Source organism: Cydia fagiglandana, chromosome 21, assembly GCF_963556715.1.
Source record: "Cydia fagiglandana chromosome 21, ilCydFagi1.1, whole genome shotgun sequence".
NCBI lineage: Eukaryota > Metazoa > Arthropoda > Insecta > Lepidoptera > Tortricidae > Cydia > Cydia fagiglandana.
In genome coordinates this window covers 11,046,396-11,065,614 of record NC_085952.1, presented here as the reverse complement: position 1 = coordinate 11,065,614, position 19,219 = coordinate 11,046,396, and the positions used below count along the sequence as shown (strand labels likewise).

At 37.6% G+C, this 19,219-nt stretch overlaps 2 protein-coding genes across 2 annotated transcripts in view; one reads left to right on the top strand and one right to left on the bottom strand.

The window, feature by feature from the left end:
- The window catches only part of LOC134675250 (uncharacterized protein PF3D7_1120600-like), a 37,951-nt gene extending 23,761 nt beyond the window's left edge, over positions 1-14,190 (bottom strand). The window contains exons 1-5 of the mRNA XM_063533468.1: positions 13,673-14,190; positions 12,446-13,542; positions 10,186-10,328; positions 1,023-8,896; positions 40-170 (exon numbers count right to left, since the gene is read on the bottom strand). Of these exons, the coding sequence (XP_063389538.1) occupies positions 40-170; positions 1,023-8,896; positions 10,186-10,328; positions 12,446-13,355 (9,058 nt within the window). The 5' untranslated portion in view covers positions 13,356-13,542; positions 13,673-14,190. The remainder of the gene's footprint in view (positions 1-39; positions 171-1,022; positions 8,897-10,185; positions 10,329-12,445; positions 13,543-13,672) is intronic.
- Positions 14,191-14,507: 317 nt separating this feature from the next.
- Positions 14,508-17,980, top strand: LOC134675246 (ER membrane protein complex subunit 6). Its single transcript, XM_063533463.1, has 2 exons — positions 14,508-14,732; positions 16,025-17,980. Exons 1-2 carry the CDS (start codon positions 14,600-14,602, stop codon positions 16,231-16,233), a joined length of 342 nt encoding a protein of 113 aa, XP_063389533.1. The 5' UTR covers positions 14,508-14,599; the 3' UTR covers positions 16,234-17,980.
- The last annotated feature ends 1,239 nt before the right edge of the window (positions 17,981-19,219 follow it).

Below are 19,219 nucleotides of genomic sequence, written 5' to 3'. Positions count from 1 at the left end.
TTGTAAGGCTGGGCATTAGGAGGATATAATAATGATTACCTTCAGGCGGCTTAATATTGAGGCATTCAGCGTGGAACGATGTGGGGCAATACTCGCAGCAAATAAGCGTGCCACCGAGCGCGCAGATGAAGCACCAGCCAGTATTCACGTGGCACGGGACCTTGCCCGGTCTGGGGATGGAAATAAGGGATATGATTGTGTGGCGGCATTTCAATGTATTTGGAACTTCATGAAGTTGCCTATCGTTGTCTCGTACAAACGCAAATTTGCTGAAGATTTGCAAGTATAAGGCCCAGTTGCACCAACTACATTTAACAGACTGATTAACATCAAACAGCAGTGAAGTATGAAATTTCCCATACGAATAAATTTGGCAACGCTTTAACCGATTCGTTGCGTGTTCCATTTTCGAAAACATTTGGCTGTGGCGCGGAACAATCATTACATGACACGGCAGTCATGCCATGCGCCATATAATATGATGACACTCCTCCCGTGTCATACGCCACACGTAAAAAACATTTATGACACGGCAGGCGTGTCAACAGCCCCGAATCGGTTAACGGTGACAGGCGGTTTGGTGCAACCGGCCCTAAGATTTTCCTTTTCTGTGACAAATGGTCAAAATATGCCCAGAAAAATAACCACCGGTTTTAAACGACGAAAAAGTTGTAATTGACGAAATAAAATGCGTTTATACGGGACAGCCCGTGGAATGCTTTGTAACATATGGTTTTTAAAACATTGTGATTTATTTTTGTCTCTTCGCCTGTCTTTCTATCGTTTACTTTCTCAAATTTTGTTTTACACATTATACTGTTTCTTACTTATTATGGTAAGATTATCGGTGTATTGGGTAAAGCCGAATACTAATGCATGAGCCACAATTACAGAAAACGAAGCATAACTAGTATTAAGTATACTAATAAATAATAATCCAATACCAATTGCGTTGAATAGAGGTATTTTTTTTTATTAATAACAATTAATACATTAAAAAATATTGCAAAAAGCCGACTTACCTATGCTCGTAATGCCTTGGGCATATAATCTGCGACCCAGTCAGTATCTGCGTTCCCGCCGGCAAGCATTTCGTGTACGAATGATAAGTCGCCGGGCATTTCACGCATCTCGCCAACTTATCACCACAAAACCTCGTCTTACACCCCCTTGGATCATCCGACACACAAGTATGGCATACATGCCTGGGGCATGACAACGCTTCAATGTATTCAATTTGCTTTTTATTAGTCTTAGACGGCTCCCAAGAGTTAAATTGTGTTTGCGGCCAGTGATCTAAGCATTCTAAGTGGTAGTATCTATGGCAGTGAGCTACTTGGCATTTCTGACGTACTTCTATTAAAGCTTTAGGTGATTTGTTGGATTTACAGACGAAACATACCGGAGTTTCATATTTTAGGCAGTTATTACATTTGTAGTTTGAATAGTCTATAGGTTTCTCTTTATGTTTTAAATCGACTATTTCACAATGGCCCGGCTCTACTTCCCAATCAATTTCCTGATCGCTAGCATATTCGTCTTGAGTGTCAATTTGCAGCTCTTTCATTTTATTCTCCCATAGTGTTTCGAAGTTATCCTCATCAAATACTATATGAGATTCGGCCTCGTCTTCAATCGAAATGTTAATTTCTCCAGAGTTATTGGCATCTTGAGATCGCTCGTCGCTTTGGCTGTCAGTGTCTAATGAAGGATCGTAGCCTTTAGGCTTCCGGCCTCGCTTTCTCTTTCGGCCTCTCGTAGGTCCCGCTACTTCGGTAATTTCAGTTTCCTTCTTTACACATTCTACATGATACGTTCCATGGCAGCTTTTACATTTTACTAAGTTGCCTGTGCGATAACAGATTTCGCAAACTCGCTCTCTGACATAACCTTTAAAAACGTTAGGCTTCGGTTTCGTTAGTTGTTCGAAATATAATTCTACTTCATCAATTTCCTCGCCATCTGCGTTCGGTTCGTCTCTGTCAAATATTTTAAATGTTTCTAAATCTTCTTCCTCCAAATCGGAAAAATCTTCGTTATAGTACGGCTTGGATTGTGTGGCCTTCCGTTTTGGTTTTTGTATCATGTCGCGTATATCGGCATTTTTCAAAACCTTTTCAGATTTTTCGAGTTTGATGTCTTTGACTTCGGTGCTTTTCACCTTTTCCACTGGTTCTTTTTCAACTTTAGGTCTCTTCTTAATTTTCTTTGGTTGTGGTAGCGGTTCCTGGTTCAAACCTTTCACCAAATTAGACTGTTCGGTTTCATCGCTCTTTTTCATGTCCGACTTCGTGCTTTCTTCATAAAACCAAGTTTGATACAAATATGTCACAATTTCTTCTTGAGTTAAATCAGGTTGTTCATCAATCAGAGCGTCTTGACGAGCTTCTAAATATTTTAAAAATTCAGGATCGTCCATTGACTTCGCGTCTTTTTCTTTACGTGCTTTACGTGTTGTAGTAGAGACTCCGCTGTCTTCGGATTTGATAGAAGCAGTTTCCGGATCAAATCCTTCATTAGTTTTAGATTTGGAACCTACTTCAAATTCAATAAAGCCATTGATTATTTTGCAGTGTGTAGATTCTTTTGTGTCTTCATTGTCTTTGTCCTCAAGTTCATCTAGGCCAAACTCCATGTCTTCAATGTCATCTAATTTTTTAGAGATGTTATTTTCTGCGTCGTCCATATGTTGATCTGACTTATTGCTTTCTCGGTGACCAGAAATACGTCTTTGAAGCATTTTTGCTGCCTCTATAGGATTATTCAAGTTTTCAGAGCTTTCCTCTTTAACAGTCTTCAGAATATTATCACAATTTTGGCCAAAAGTATTTTTATTAACGCTAATGGATTCTACCCTGCTAAGTGGAGTGGAATGAACAATATTATTTAGTGTGTCGATATTTTGGACATCTTTAGATTCGTGTGTGCCGTTTTCATTTTTTATACAGGGAGTTTCGACTTGTTCCGGAAGATTATTTTTATCGGATTCTTTAGCACCTTTTTCCCTTGAAAATTCGGAGTCGCTTGGAGCTGATTTTGAGATTTCCTTGTGCAACATATGTCTTATATCTAGATTTTTAGATTCGGGCGCTTTTTCAAACTTAGATTTCTTCTTGACTTTCTTAAGCTGTGGCGCTGGCAAATTATTTAAACCTTTAATTAGATTAGACTGCTCGTTATCGTCAATTTTCTTCATTTCTGATTTATTTCCTTCTTCATACAACCAATTTTGATACAAATAATTAACAATTTCATCTTGCGTAAGATCAGGTTGCTCATCTAGTAAAGTATCTTGATGTATTTCTAGATATTTTATAAATTCTGGCTCATTCATTGCCTTTTTTGTGTCCTGTTTTTCTTTTGTGCGACCTGGTTTAGGTTTAGTACTCGCTGTACTGTCGTTAGGATTTACCTGGAACATTTCTGGTTCTGTACTAATCATGTCTTTGGCATCTTGTTCTTTTACATTAGAAATTTCACTGTCATTCGGTGATGCTATTTCTAATACACATTTTTCCGAGTCAGTGATTTGTACGGTATCTAGGCCTTCTTTTGCATGACCTAAACGTTTATTGTTTTCAGTATTTAGATCATTGGCTAAATAAAACTGTTGGTTCTCATCAATTTTCTTCAATTCTGATTTGGGATCATTTTCATAAAGCCAATATTTATACAAATAAGTAACAATTTCGTCCCGTGTTAATTCAGATTGTTCATCTAATAAATCATCTTGATGAATTTCCAAATATTTCCTGAACTCTGGATCGTCCATTGCCTTTTTGGCGTCTTCTTTTTGTTTTGGCTGATCTGGACGATTAGTAAATGGAATTTCAATGTCATTTGAACTTCTGTGACTTTTTTCTATTAAACATTTTTCTGGGTCTGGATTTACTATCTGTTTGATACCTTGTTTGTCTTTTGAAAGGCGTAAACTTCTAGTATTTATCGTAGACACTTTACTGACAATAGTATTTCTCGAAGCTATTTTTACAACACATTTATCTTCCACCTTTTCTTTTAATTCATTCATTGTCTTTTTGGTGTCGTGCTTGTCTTTTGTACGTCTGATAGTGGATAAATCGTTATCATTTGTGGTTGAACCTGTTTCTTTAACATATTTCTGCGGTTCTGTGTATGAATTTTTGTTACTTTCAACAGTTTGTAAAACATTGTTTCGATGTGGCTCTGGTTCTTGATAGGAACCTTCGCAGAAAGCTATGTTGTCTTCAGTGTTACTTAAAGGTTCACTTGAAAGTTCTGACTTAATAGGAAACGATTTAGTTTTCCCTTTGTACAACATCTCACGTATGTCTATATTTTTCAACTCTGCTGCTTTTTCGACTTTAGGTTTCTTCTTAATTTTCTTCGGCTGTTGTGATTCTTGAAAACCTTTAACTAAACTAGCCTGTTCATTGTCATCCATCTTTTTCATATCTGATTTTTTCTCCTCTTCATAAAGCCAATTTTTATATAAATATGTTACAATTTCATCTTGAGTCAAGTCAGGTTGTTCATCTAATAGAGCATCTTGGCGAATCTCCATATATTTAACAAATTCCGGGTCATTTTTTGTACGTTTACTACTAATCAACATTTCATTGTCATTCGAAAGAACAGATGCTGGTTTTAGATGATCGGATACTTTGTTTAATATTAACGAGTAATTTCTGGTTCTATTTAAACTTAGTCTCGGTGATTTTCTTTTTTTCTCTATATTGTCAGCTGATGTTGCATCTGCTGTTTTTGAACGTTGATCTAAAAAAACACACTTGTCATTATTGTCTTGAGTTACTTCGGTAGAATTATTTTCTTCGTTCACTATAGTACTTACATCACCTGTAGGAACTTTGTGGTCTTCTGCTGTTTCTAAATTGTTTAGTATATTATTTTTATCTAAAGAAATGCAATTACCTTGGATCTGTGAATCGTTTTTAACAATTTCAGGCCCACTATCATAACTTAAACTTGATATTTTTTCAGTACTGTTGTTTGTTTTATCTGTACAAGACTCTTGTGATGAAATTTCTTTATTACTAATCAAATTATTTTGAATCAAAATGGCTTTTTGAACTTCTTCATTAATAATAACCTGGGGTAAGTGACTATATTCGTCATAACAATCACCATCAGTTTCATCGTAATCTTGTGATAAGGTCCTATCAAATATATATGTCTCTTCTCCAATAACAACATTGGTCTGAACATTACTTTTAAGAATGTCATCATCTTTCTTCATAAAAGGTTGTTTAGGAACTTCAATTATTTTGGTCCCTATTAATGCGGAAGGATCTAGAATTGTTTCCGTTAATTCAGTTCGCGGAATCGAGCTGGTCGCAACGCCCAGATCCTTTTCAACAACATGAGAAGCACCGTCATCAACTTCCGCTCTCTCGGAATCATCAAAACTTATCTCAGTCTCCTGATGACCATCCTTAGAAACATCTTGAGTTGTCCTGGGTTTCACATCAGTATATTGACTTGTTGTATCTGTATCAATATTTGGTTTGCTATTAACGTTTTCTAACTCTACATGGACTGCGTTGCTCACTTCTGTTGTGTTGTTGACGTCTTTCAAAACATTACTAACATCATTTTGAACCAAATCTGATAATACACTTGTTTCTGATTTGTCTTCGAAGTTTTCTTTTTTATTTAAACTATCTAACGACCTATTTCGAACAAGTGGTTTTGATCCTTTAATTATGAATTGTGTTTCTAGACCTTGCATGTCAAGTGGTTCAATGACAACCACGGGTTTGGAACTTTTATGAAATGCCATTAGCCCCATTGATTCAAGTTTGTTATTTTGAGAAGTTTCTTTTTCTAAATTTGCAATGTTTGTTGGATTACATTCTGTTACTACATTTTCACAATTAAGTGGTTCAATTACAACGACGGGTCTAGATTTATTATTAAATAACATGAGCTCTGTTGCTTCAGGTTTGCTGTTTTTGGTAGTTTCTTCCAAATAAGTTACAGTTGCTGTATTACTTTTTAATATAGTGCTTTCAAAATTAAGTGGTTCGATAACAACCACGGGTTTAGATTTACTACAACACGGTATAGGCTCTGCCGATTCAAGTTTCTTATTTTGAGATGTTTGTTCTTCAATATTTTTTACAGTTGGCACATTACTTTCTGTTACCGTAATTTCTGAACTAAGTGGTTCATTTTTATTCTCATCATTAGGTTTGTCACCACATATTTCCATTGATTCCACCCTACTGTTTTCAGAAATTTCTTTTTCTAAATTTATAGTAGTTGATTCATTACTCACTGTTACCGCGATTTCTGAATTAAGTGGTTTTATGTCTACCACAGGTTTGGATATACTACTAACGCATGAAATAAGCTCAGTTGATTCAGCATTGCTGTTTAGAGATGTTTTATCTTCATCTTTATCAATATTGGTTTCGGTTGGTATATCATCTGTGTCCGTGTTTTTTGAATTAGGTGGTACATTGTCAACCACAGATTTAGGTATATCAGCAAAAGTCATACGGTCAGTCGATTCAACCTTGTTGTTTTCTTTTAAATCTTTTTTTGTCTTCTTGGCGTCGTGTTTATCTTTTGAACGTCTAGAATGTCTGATAGTGGATATACCTCCATCATTGGTGGTCGTGATCGAACCAGTTTCTTCAACACATTTCTCCGATTCTTTGCTGTTTAGAGATGTTTCGTTTTCTATTTTGGTTTCGGTTGGTAGGTTAGTCTCTGTGTCCGTGTTTTCGAAATTAAGAGGTACATTGTCAACCACAGATTTAGGTATATTATCAAAAGCTATAAGGTCAGTTGATTCAACCTTGTCGTTTTCTTTTAAATTTGTTTTTGTCTTTTTCGCGTCATGTTTCTCTTTTGAACGTCTAGAACGTCTGATAGTGGATATATTTCCATCATTATTGGTCGTAGTTTCTTCAACATATTTCTTCGATTCTTTGCTGTTTAGAGATGTTTCGTTTTCAATTTTAGTTTCGGTTGGTAGGTTAGTCTCTGTGTCCGTGTTTTCGAAATTAAGAGGTACATTGTCAACCACAGATTTAGGTATATTATCAAAAGCCATAAGGTCAGTTGATTCAACCTTGTTGTTTTCTTTTAAATTTGTTTTTGTCGTTTTCGCGTCGTGTTTCTCTTTTGAACGTCTAGAACGTCTGATAGTGGATATATCTCCATCATTATTGGTCGTAATCGAACCATTATCTTTAACACATTTCTCCGATTCTTTGCTGTTTAGAGATGTTTCGTTTTCAATTTTGGTTTCGGTTGGTAGATGATTCTCTGTGTTCGTGTTTTCGGAATTAAGTGGTACATTGTCAACCACAGATTTAGGTATATTATCAAAAGCCATAAGGTCAGTTGATTCAAACTTGTTGTTTTCTTTTAAATCTTTTTTAGTCTTCTTGGCGTCCTGTTTTTCTTTTGAACGCCTAGAACGTCTTATAGTGGATATATCTCCGTCAGTAGTGGTCGTAATCAAACCAGTTTCTTTAACACATTTCTCCGATTCTGCGAGTGCTTTTTCGTGACTATCAACAGTTAGGACATCACTGTTTCGCTGTGGCTCTGGTTTTTGATAGGAACTTTCGCATGGAGCTATATTCAAAGGTTCAATTGGATGTTTTGATTGATCAGAAAATGAGTCTGTTGATTCAACCTTGATGTTCTGAGATATTTGCTTGTCCAAATTTTCAATGGCTGGTTCATTAATCGCCATTTCCATTTTTTCGGAATCCTCAGTTTCTTCTTTACTTTCTTGGTTATTATTACTTTTAGGTACTTTATTGGGAGTCGTTGTTTCCTCATTGGGTTTAAGGTTATTTAAATCTAACTTAGGCTCTTTAGCTTTGTTTCCGGTTATACTATTGTTTAAGCCTTCAAAGGTCTGTCTCTTTCTTTTACTTCGTCTAGGCTGAATAGAATTTGGTAAATCACAGGTATTAAATGGAAGTTCTTCTTTAATTTCTACAAGTTCATTATCTTTGCTACCGGTATCTAGAATATGTTCATTGTTATTTTCTATTTTATTATTATTACTTATGTCTTTTGGATTTGATTCATTATTTCTGGTTTCATCTTTACTAATATTGACTGAATCTGTCATAACAATGTCATCATTCACTATAGATGTTATGATATCTTCTTGACTACAGTCTTCCATATTGCTATCAATATTTTCAATTTTTACGGTAACACCAATATCACTAATAGTTGTACTAGTATCCAATGTGCTGTCAAGTCCACTGGCCGAGTCGGTATTTTTATTAGAACTGTCATTGATATCATGATTTTCATAATTAACACTACTATAATCATGCTCATTTTGATACGGTAGCAAATTAGTACCACATCCAAGAGATTCATTCTTCCTCGTTTTATGCGTACTTTTACCTTCTTTCTTCTTTTTGGCTTTATCCTTTCTCTTTTCTCTTTCTACCTTAATATGTAATTTCGGTTGTATTTTTTCTGGGGTTTTAGATTTAGCTTTCTGCAGCCACCTGTCCATGTGTGACTGTCTCTGTATTTGTATGATGCCGCTTCTCGCCGCCATATTGTCTAAGCAAGCTGTGACTACTTCAGAGACATCTAAAGACTTATTCCTTGCTCTATTCAAGCGGTTATCATCTTGTTTGCCATCATCTTCAGAGAACAGTGTATCGTATAAGCTCTCGCTTAAAGATACGTCGCTGTCAGTTCGTGTGATCTTCCCTCCCTTATCACGTTTGCTGGGGGTAGTTTTGGCAGCTCTTGCCTTTTCGAGCATGTCGTATAGGGCATCGATTCGAAGTCTCTTGGGCTCTTTCATAAGCGTTTCTGCCTCTTCGACGGACACATTCCATAATGGTAGTTTCTTCTCTGAGACGAAGTGCGCCGCATACAGACGTGGATCCTTCTTCTTGGACTGAAATGTGAATTTATGTATGTTAACAATTTTAAATTGTTCCTTATGATACTGTGAAGTGTTATAGAATAAAAGCGGTCAAGTGCGAGTGCGAGTCGGGGGAGAGTTATCTCGGCAGCCTGCTGTACACATAATTAAGTGAAAATATGTCACAACCAATTATTTTTAACAGCGACCCGCCGGCTTCGCACGGGTTACACAACCTTAACAAACTTTGCACCTCAACCTTCCAGAATCATTACCTTGAAAGGTAAAACCGCATGACAATCCGATTTAGTCCTTTTTGAATTTATCGCGAACATACAGACATTCGCGGCGGAGGACATTGTTTTATAAGGTGAAGTGGATTATGTATTATATATGTTGAATTAAACACATATTTCTAGCTGGTTCTTTAATTTATATAAAACATGTGTTCATGGTACATATCGAATACGAAAAGTCATCTTCTTGATGTATGTCATTTTTAAAATGTAGAAAATCAATAAAATAACGTTTTAATACCGAACATAAGGTGTATAGATAGCCGCGCGCTCCCATCCTACATCGTACAATCGAATCTAGCGTGATGCGGCATCCCTCTCATACCCTGCGGCAGTGTGGCGAAGCTTTAAAATAACTACCTCTGGCGTAAACTTGTTGCGACAAACTTTGCCCTGCCGTGGTACTATCACGCGCCGCGATTGCTCAGCCTAGGGTCTTACTTAGTTAAATTGCTTGTTCAATACTTACGCTATGGAATGACCAATTTAGCTAAAACCATACACGGCATAACAATCTCGGAGAGTGACTACTTGCGCATGTTGTCTACTACTACACGGCAACCGTTGTGTTACTTCTAGCGTAAACTTGTTGCGACATGCTTCGAACTCTGCCCTGTCCTGTTATTTGCACATGTTGCCAACAATCCAGCCGCGACGGCCGTTGTGTGTGTATGTATGTGTGTTACCTCTGGCGTGAACTTGTTGCGACATGCTTCGAACTATGCCCTGCCCTGTTATTTGCACATGTTGCCAACAATCCATCCGCGACGGCCGTTGTGTGTGTATGTATGTGTGTTACCTCTGGTGTAAACTTGTTGCGACATGCTTCGAACTCTGCCCTGCCCTGTTATTTGCACATGTTGCCAACAATCCAGCCGCGACGGCCGTTGTGTGTGTATGTATGTGTGTTACCTCTGGTGTAAACTTGTTGCGACATGCTTCGAACTCTGCCCTGCCCTGTTACTTGCGCATGTTGTCTACAATCTAGCCACAACGGCTGTTGTGTGTGTAGTGTATGTGTGTTACCTCTGGCGTGAACTTGTTGCGACATGCTTCGAACTCTGCCCTGCCGAGGTACTTGCGGAGCATGTTGTCTACTATCCACCCGCGTCGGCCGTTGTCACCGAAAAAAGTCACGTGGATCACTGAGCGCTCCACGCGGCCGAACACTGAAACATTTAGAAATAAATATTAGAAAAAAATAAACTACAATATGGAATTTTTCCAAATTTGTCCCCGCCCCACGTAACCGCCGCCACATATGAGGCGGGGGCAGATGGGAATATTTCATATGACTGCACCTATTCCCATCTGTGTCTTGTGAAGACAAATGGAAATATAGCCTCATAGTCATAAGCATTATGGCTAGTTTGCTAAATGCGAGTCGGACTCGCCCATGAAGGGTTCCGTAGCAGCAAGTAACATAATAAAATTGCGGTTTACGATTTATGACGTATTAGAAAAACTACTTACTAGATCTCGTTCAAACCAATTTTCGGTGGAAGCTTGCATGGTAATGTACATCATATATTTTTTTTAGTTTTATCATTCTCTTATTTTAGAAGTTACGGGGGGGGGGGGGGGGGGGGGCGGCACACACACATTTTACCACTTTGGAAGTGTCTCTGGTGCAAACTATTCAGTTTAGAAAAAAATGATAATAGAAACACCAATATCATTTTTGAAGACCTATCCATAGATACACAGTGTACAGGTTTGATGGAAAAAAATTTTTTTAGTTTCAGTTCTAAGTATGGGGAACCCCCAAAATTTACTGTTTTTGTGTTCCGTACAAAACTTTGTTTTTTCTATTTTTGTGTAAAAATCTTAATGCGTTCACAGAATACATCTACTTACCAAGTTTCAACAGTATAGTTCTTATAGTTTCAGAAAAAAGTGGCTGTGACATACGGACAGACAGACAGACAGACATGACGAATCCACAAGGGTTCCGTTTTTTGCCATTTGGCTACAGAACCCTAAAAAGGCCCATTCTAGGTGCAATCATTATTTTTTACCTACTTTTAAATCATTACATAACTGCCTTTAATTAATTATGTATACAGTAATAAAAACATTGCTGTCATATTAACATAGGTAAATAGGTATATAATATATTATATACATGTAACTCTCGCGTATGATGGTCCTTATAAGATAGGTCATTTAGATGGCATATAGTTGTCACGTAAAATGTACATATATTTTTTGGAAGTCAAAGCACATTAATTTATTTATAAAAATATGTATAATGTAAAATATGTATTACTTTAAGTAACAAAAATATTGTAAAAGCATAGTTCCTTAATTATTATAATTTGCAACTCCATTTTGGATTTCACGGGCCTATAAATCCCGGTCTTTTGATAGGATTGTGTGTGGATCTTGATTGAACACGTACGCCCCTTGGAGAGTTTTAGTTAATGTTATGTAGAATGCCTGCTAGAACCCGTTCGTGAAGGAACACTATGACAGGACCATTATTTGAATTATGGTAAAAATATGTGGTCCAGGTGGACCAGAAAAGCCATTGATAGAAAGGAATGGAAGCAGCTGGGAGAGGCCTATGTGTCAGAAGACACGCTGAACACTAATCCGGACAATATGATGTGTTAGTTTTTAAGTAGATTTGTTTGTAAATGTAATGTAATACTGTTTTAGTATCGGCAATAATGGCTATTATGATTATGAAAAATATGTAAGTTTGGACACTACAATAAGAGCGAAAAAGTCGTCGTTCGGCTCGGCTCGCATCGGCCGGCACCTGCCAACGCGTCGACGGCTTTTTCGCTCTTATTGCGCGGACATAAAGCTTTTTCCTATCGGCTTTTGCCGAATGCGCGTCGATATATTTGGGGAGACCCTTAAATGCATATCTATGACAAATAATTGAGTTGAGAGGCAAGTATGAAAGTTGTGCCACTTTTATATAAACAAAAAATATGTTTTTAAAAATTTGATACTAAGCATATTTATTACTACCCACAAGATGGACAGACGATCTTGTTAAGGTCGCCGGAAGACGCTGGATGTGGGTCGCTTCCAACCGGCACGTATGGAGGTCCAAGGGGGAGGCCTATGTTCAGCAGTGGACGTCTTATGGCTGAGATGATGATGATGATGATATTTATTACAATTATTACCAATTTATGCATTACAATGGTAAAGTTTAGGTATACTATGTAGAATGGTTGTCAATAAATACAATTAGATTGTAGTGGCAGGAATGGAATATGTTGCCTAAATTTGAAGATCAATATGAAAAATTAATAAAAATGTTACTTACACTTCTTCTTAACAAACATGTCACTAAATGGCTCCCTAGTGACAATGCATGGCCAAAATGGGTAAGTGCCAACCCTCGCCCATGCCAAGTCTCCGACTTGGTACTCACAGGTCGCCTCCAGCTCAAATAACTCATTCTTCGCCACCAACTTCTCTTTTACATCTTTAAATATAACCTTTTCTTTTACATCTTTGGATATTTTCTCTTTGACTTCCTTTTTAATAGTCTGTGCAGGGGAAACTTGTTTGTTTTTCTTTTTACCATCAAAATCTAATGTTTTAACAACTGAAGAAGTATCCGGAAAACCGTTCATGGCCTTCCCATGTCCATTTAAAGAATATTTCTCAGAGGATCTCTCTAGGATATTGCTCAAATGAGAACTAGATTTGTTTGGTGAAAACATATTCTTAATCAACACAACAGTATCTGTGTCCGGTTTCTGAATCAGATCCTTCCGGATATAAACTTTGCTGAATTTCTTGGCAGGGGACTGAGATTTAGCCTTCTCTTCGGACCCAAACCGGCTTAAAGATATGTTCTCATTATAAATGTTCTCTATCTGATCTTCAATGCTTGACCCCACTGAGATTGTTCTTTTAGGAGTTTCCTTTTTTATAGGTGAATTAGATGCATGCATCTTATATGCCTGCGGTTGCTTAGTAACATCAACTTTTAATGGCTTCATGATTTTCTCTGCATCAATTTCTGAAGCAGTCTTGAGTCTACGGGCCCGGCCATACCTGCTGGTGTTAGAGCCTTCGCCGGTGACAGGAGATGTCACTCGGGCTGTCAAGTTAGTTTCAAGTTCTCGCTCAACCAGCGACCTCTTTTTAGGTTTTATTTTGACAGACACAGGACTGTCAACATTACTGATATCTTCAGTACTCATATTCTCCTCTGATTCATCCATTTTTAATCAATTCAGGCGCTCAACACCGTCATTTAGAATTCTGTTTCAACTTTCACATATATTATGTAAAATTTTCGTATTTCAAAATTTCTGCTAATCATGGAATTGGTGAATATAAAATTGAGTGATACAACGCCAAACCACGGTAGTCGAGTAGCACTAGTCAAACTATAGCTAGGTTGGCATACTGAAACAAAAGAAATAAAATGAAGTTCACATTTCCGAAAAAATAGGTTATTCAATTATTTGCACAAATTAAATACCGTAAGTCGTAAAAATGAGGATATCATGAATAAGACCTGCTCTTAAACACTTACCGAGGCATTATTATGCCAATTCAACGTCCAGCGAACGTAATAGGCACTCGGACAAAATGGGTGATAGGCGGTCTGTCTGGTACATTATCAAACACAGTACATCGAAAAACTTAATTTCCTTTTTTGCTAAACACCTCAAAATGATAGAATTATTCCAAATATCACAATCGAACCTACCTGCATCACTGATACTGAAAAAATAACCAGAAAATGGAACGTCCCGATATGATATGTGCAAAGTCCTATTTTGTTACGAGAATCTGCCTAATGCATTAGGCCCAGACACGCCATGATATTTTCACAGGCTTGTTAACGATGAAAATCCATTGCCGTATAAGTAATGATAATATTTATAGACGCCAAAAACACACTTCTTTAATATATGCACCAAAACACAGAAATATATAGATAAATACACAGATTTTAAATGAAAATAAGTTCAACGACGCTTCAGTGCCGCGAAAACCAACATGGAAACGGTTTATAAGTGTGAGTGAGATCTTGTCGTTTCTATGGAGTCGAACGCATGTGTGAGTGAGCGTGCCAAATTTTATTTTTAAACTATTTAAGACAGCTGTAATGATGACACATTATGTTGCACATATGCTTTTGAATTCATTTAAATAAGTATTCAATTGTAATTCGAGCAGTATAGAAAGTGATTCATATGCATATCTAATAATATTAGCCTTATCTCCACGGTAAGAGTACCCGATATTAGGAAAGTTAAGGTACAGAAACAATAATAATTAGTGTCATGCGCGTCTTTCACAGCTGCTTGAATAATTTTACTTTGTCAATGTCATTGCCCACTTGCTGTCAGTGTCAATGTCATTTCTGACATTTCTTTGTCGATTAATTCATGAATTTGTGTAGCCGAGTCTTTATTTCTTTAATTTTCTAAGTAATAATTGAAAAATATCCACAATGGCTACTGTTGTAAAAGCGAAGGATATCAAGCCAGAGCCCGTGGCGTACAGCGAAGCAGCGCTCAGAAACAATGGCGCTGTTATCGAGTATTGCAGGACTTCGATGGCTGCGCTTTCGGGCTCTACAGCGGGTAATGTTTAATGAACTATTCCACCTATTCAACTCCTTTCTCCAATGTCTGCGTCTCACTCTCTCATTAAAGCAAAATGTGGGACGCAATACACATTTGGACAGATGGAATACCACCCTAAGGGGTTGTGCACAAATCACGCGAGGTGTTATCGCCTACTTTTTGACCCCCCCTCCCCCTTGGTGATATTTGGTGAGATTTTTGGCTAACCCCCCTCCCCCCACACAACCTCACGTGTATTTTTTCATTCGACCTAATTTTAAAATAAATAGTATTGTATATAGAAAATCTTGTTTATCTTTCTATTTTCGTTAAATAGGCTCGCTATTTTGAGGTGCAGAGTGAAGGTTTATGTTTAACGAAACCGAGAAAAAGTATCTATATACTCATGTGGTAGGTTTTTTTTTCTTAGTTTCGTTCACTGTAGAAAAATACACGTGAGGTTTTCTTATACCCCCCTCCCCCAACGTGATCTATCGTGATTTTTTTTTTACCCCCCCACCCCCATCGAACCTCGCGTGATTTGTGCACAAGCCCTAACGCAATTTTTCACATGCCAAGAAGGCTATGGTAATAATATGTAAAAGACACTCTTCTATATCAACCAAAATGTAACTATTATTGCTGAAAGTAATTTTCACACTGAGTCCTAAAATACTTATCAAATCAACAATTTTTTAATCAATATCTTCAACAAGAAATAATGGGTGAAGATGATGCCTAGAGTTTTTTATGAGCGAATTAATGGTATCTATAATTGATCAGAGTCTTCGCAGATGGTCCTTCCATTGTATTTATTTAATTGGTAGTTTGATAAGAATAATGATATTAATAATTTAAATATTTGACCCTGTGTCAAATACATACTATTCCATGTATTATCATCCAAGATACGTGTATTCAACTGTCCCCATTCTGAATAATCTGTCATTTTAGTACAAAATTCGGTCAAAACAGGATGTTGGGAAGGGGCTATTCATAAATTACGTCATTTCAAATTAGGGGGGGGGGGGGGAGTCTGGACATCGGATGACTGTAGCATGAAGTAGAAGGAAATGGGGTCATTTGAAGCATGATTTTTGGATGATTATAGGGGAGGGGGGGTCAAAAATCGTCAAAAATCGATGACGTAATTTATGGACAGCCCCGAAGTAACTCTGCTAATCACATGGTATTATGTGACATATTAAAACAGCCCCCTGCACATTAGACACATTAATAGAATGCAATATTTCCAAATAAAACCATATATTAATAATACTTTCTAATATAAAAACAATTTTCCGTTCCAGGTGTTCTCGGCCTGACTAGCCTCTACGGCTTCATGTTCTACGTCCTCTCCGTGGTGGTGCTGTTTATCATGTTCATGGTGAAGACCGGGCCAAACTGGCACAAGTACCACATCTCTCGGCAAGCATTGCTGACGAACAGCTTCTTCGCTTCGTTGTGCACCTATGTGCTGTTCTGGACCTTTATATATGGGATGGTTCATGTATATTAAAAATGTAAATTTAACCTTGTAAACTTAAGAGTCAAAATTCTTTTTAATGCATTTTAACTGCCTCCTAGTCTAATATGTAGTAGGGAGTGCTTCGGTACTGGTTTTCTATACACATACAGTACTGGAAACGGGAATTCATGGTTCTCGCCATACAAACACAGTACCAGGAGCATTCCCTATTTGTAGTGATGCCTATGAAGCAGGAGGTCCTGGGTTGGAATCCTGGTAAGGGCATTTATTCGTGTGCTTATAATAAGTATTTGTTCCTGAGTTATCATTGAGATATGGTTATGGTATGGAGATAGTTTGACGTCCGAAGAAGGATATAAGATAATGTTTATCAATCATCATTCCACGTAGACGAAATTGCGGGTTGCGGGTTTTTTACCGTGGGTATCGTTTCTTAAATAGCGACTTTATTTCGTTTGTGTTAAGGTAAATATTCAAATGACTACAACAATCTTTCACTTTGAAATACCAATAAGTACAGATACTCGTACCATAGAGTGAGAGAAGCGCTGGTGGCCTAGCGGTAAGAGCGTGCGACTTTCAATCCGGAGCTCGCGGGTTCAAACCCCGGCTCGTACCAATGAGTTTTTCGGAACTTATGTACGAAATATCATTTGATATTTGCCAGTCGCTTTTCGGTGAAGGAAAACATCGTGAGGAAACCGGACTAATCCCAATAAGGCCTAGTTTCCCCTCTGGGTTGGAAGGTCAGATGGCAGTCGCTTTCGTAAAAACTAGTGCCTACGTCAAATCATGGGATTAGTTGTCAAGCGGACCCCAGGCTCTCATGAGCCGTGGCAAAATGCCGGGATAACGCCAGGAGGAAGAAGAAGGAGACTTGTACCATAGAGTAATATAATATAAGTAAAAAAAGAGTGGTAACTCCATACAACAGTGTTCTTACCAAAACGCGCGTTATTTCGCAGTCGACATCTAACGTCAAGTAGTGGAACTATCACTACCGCTACTTGACACCAGATGGCACAAGTGTCGCTACTGACGAAAAATGTACTGCTAGAACAATTTACAACTATTATTAGAAGCAGGAGTTGAAATTAGAGTTTTGAGTAATCCGGTTATAATATTAGCTGAAAATTGTAAATTGTTGAGCATTAGAGTTTTTGTTTGCTGCGACATCTATTGTCGGCTAGCAGTACTGATATATTCCGGTACTTGACGCTAGATGTCGCCTACGAAATAACGCGCTTTTTGGTAAGAAAACTAGCTGATGTATGGAGTTACGACTCTTTCTTTACATATATGATATGACTCTGCCGATATATACAGGGTTACTTTTTTACAATAAATCAACATACGTAATTGTTGCCAAAAATAAAAAATACCAGCATTCTTTGTTACTACTATTTGGGAACAAAAAAACAAAAATACCAATGCCCAAACTTATCCGCTAAAGTACTAGAAAATGTGGATGCCTTACGCATCAATTATAGCAAACGCACGAACTGGCAACTGTTTGTTTACGTCATCGCGCGCGATTTAGCGAGCGGCTTAGTGCAACCAGAAGTTACTAAATTGGTGAAGGATAAATTAATTGATGCGAAATATAAAAAAAAATATTTGTGCAATGTGATCTATTATCGATACCAATGATGTGGTAAAATTTATTGTACCGGTAAAAAAGTAACCCTGTATACAAAGTGAACGAATACAACTTGAAATAAGTCTTAATTTAAGATATAATTATGTATGTTTATAAAAATATAAGTAATATAAATGAGAGTATTTATTATTTCATATTTTTTTTAGACGTCACCTGCCTCAAACTCAAACCTTCAATAAAAGAGCGTACTAACATATTAAGCCGGCAACGCACTATCCCTCTGGCTGGTGTTGCGGGTGTCCGTGGCGACGGTAATCGCTTACCATCAGGCGATTCGTCTGCTCGTTTGCCCAATGCCTGCGGGTGCCGTTGGCATTAAGTCCGCCTTTTTTGCGTTATTTATAGTTTTTTAGTAATAATGATTTATTAAATGCATAAATAAATACAGAGAAACACATAATTATCTTACATTTTACTTCCTTCCGCCACCGGATATCGGAGCGGATAATGTGAAAATGCTCTAAGGTTAAGGCTAGACCTATTTTCTACGGTAGGTGCCTAGCGCCCGTAGCTGAAAGACGAGGTCAGTGGGAGGCAAACACGCTTCCAGTGTTGACTTAGTCGGACAAAACTAAGCCATCTCATCCCGCGGGGTCACTTCATATTTTTCACCACACCAGCTCGGAAAGGCTTACTTTGCAGTTCAAAAACTGATAGCAAAGTTGCATTTTATTCACATGTGAGGCAAAGTAATCAAATGCAAATTTTGAGTTGTTTTCTTATGTTTGCTGGTAGAATTGACTTTTAAATGATGATTTTGTATGATAACTATTTAATAACATTCATTTGGATTTGATTTGGTTAATTTTTGTTTGATATTTTACATTTAATATTTGCTTCGGGTTGGTGTGGTGAAACATTTTGTGTTTCACTCGGGGGCAAATTTTGTTTAACCCTCGTGCTTTGAAACCCTCGCAACGCTCAAGATTCCATTTTTCGAACCACTCGCTACGCTCGTGGTTCAATTTTGGAATCTTTCGCTTGCTCGGGTCTCAATATTAGCACGAGCGGTTAAACAACAACTTTGCCCCCGAGTGAAACAAATAACTATTGTATGCAGGTTTTATTTAAACATACCTACTTAAATTAGTGGATCAACATTTTTTTATTGTTAACTAATCATCAGTGCCGTAGAGTGAACTAATCTAGCCGTAGCCTTTGCCGTAGCGAAATCACATCTGCGACGTTGTTAAAGTTACCGTATTAACACATACTCGCATCCTCAACCAGCAATTTTCCGACAGGGGATAGCTATCACCCTTTATAAGACCGTGTCAGCCGTGTGCCACAATCGCATTGCTAACCAAGCAGACGAGTCGACCACGCAGAGCAACTAATCTCGTAATGTCACTGTGG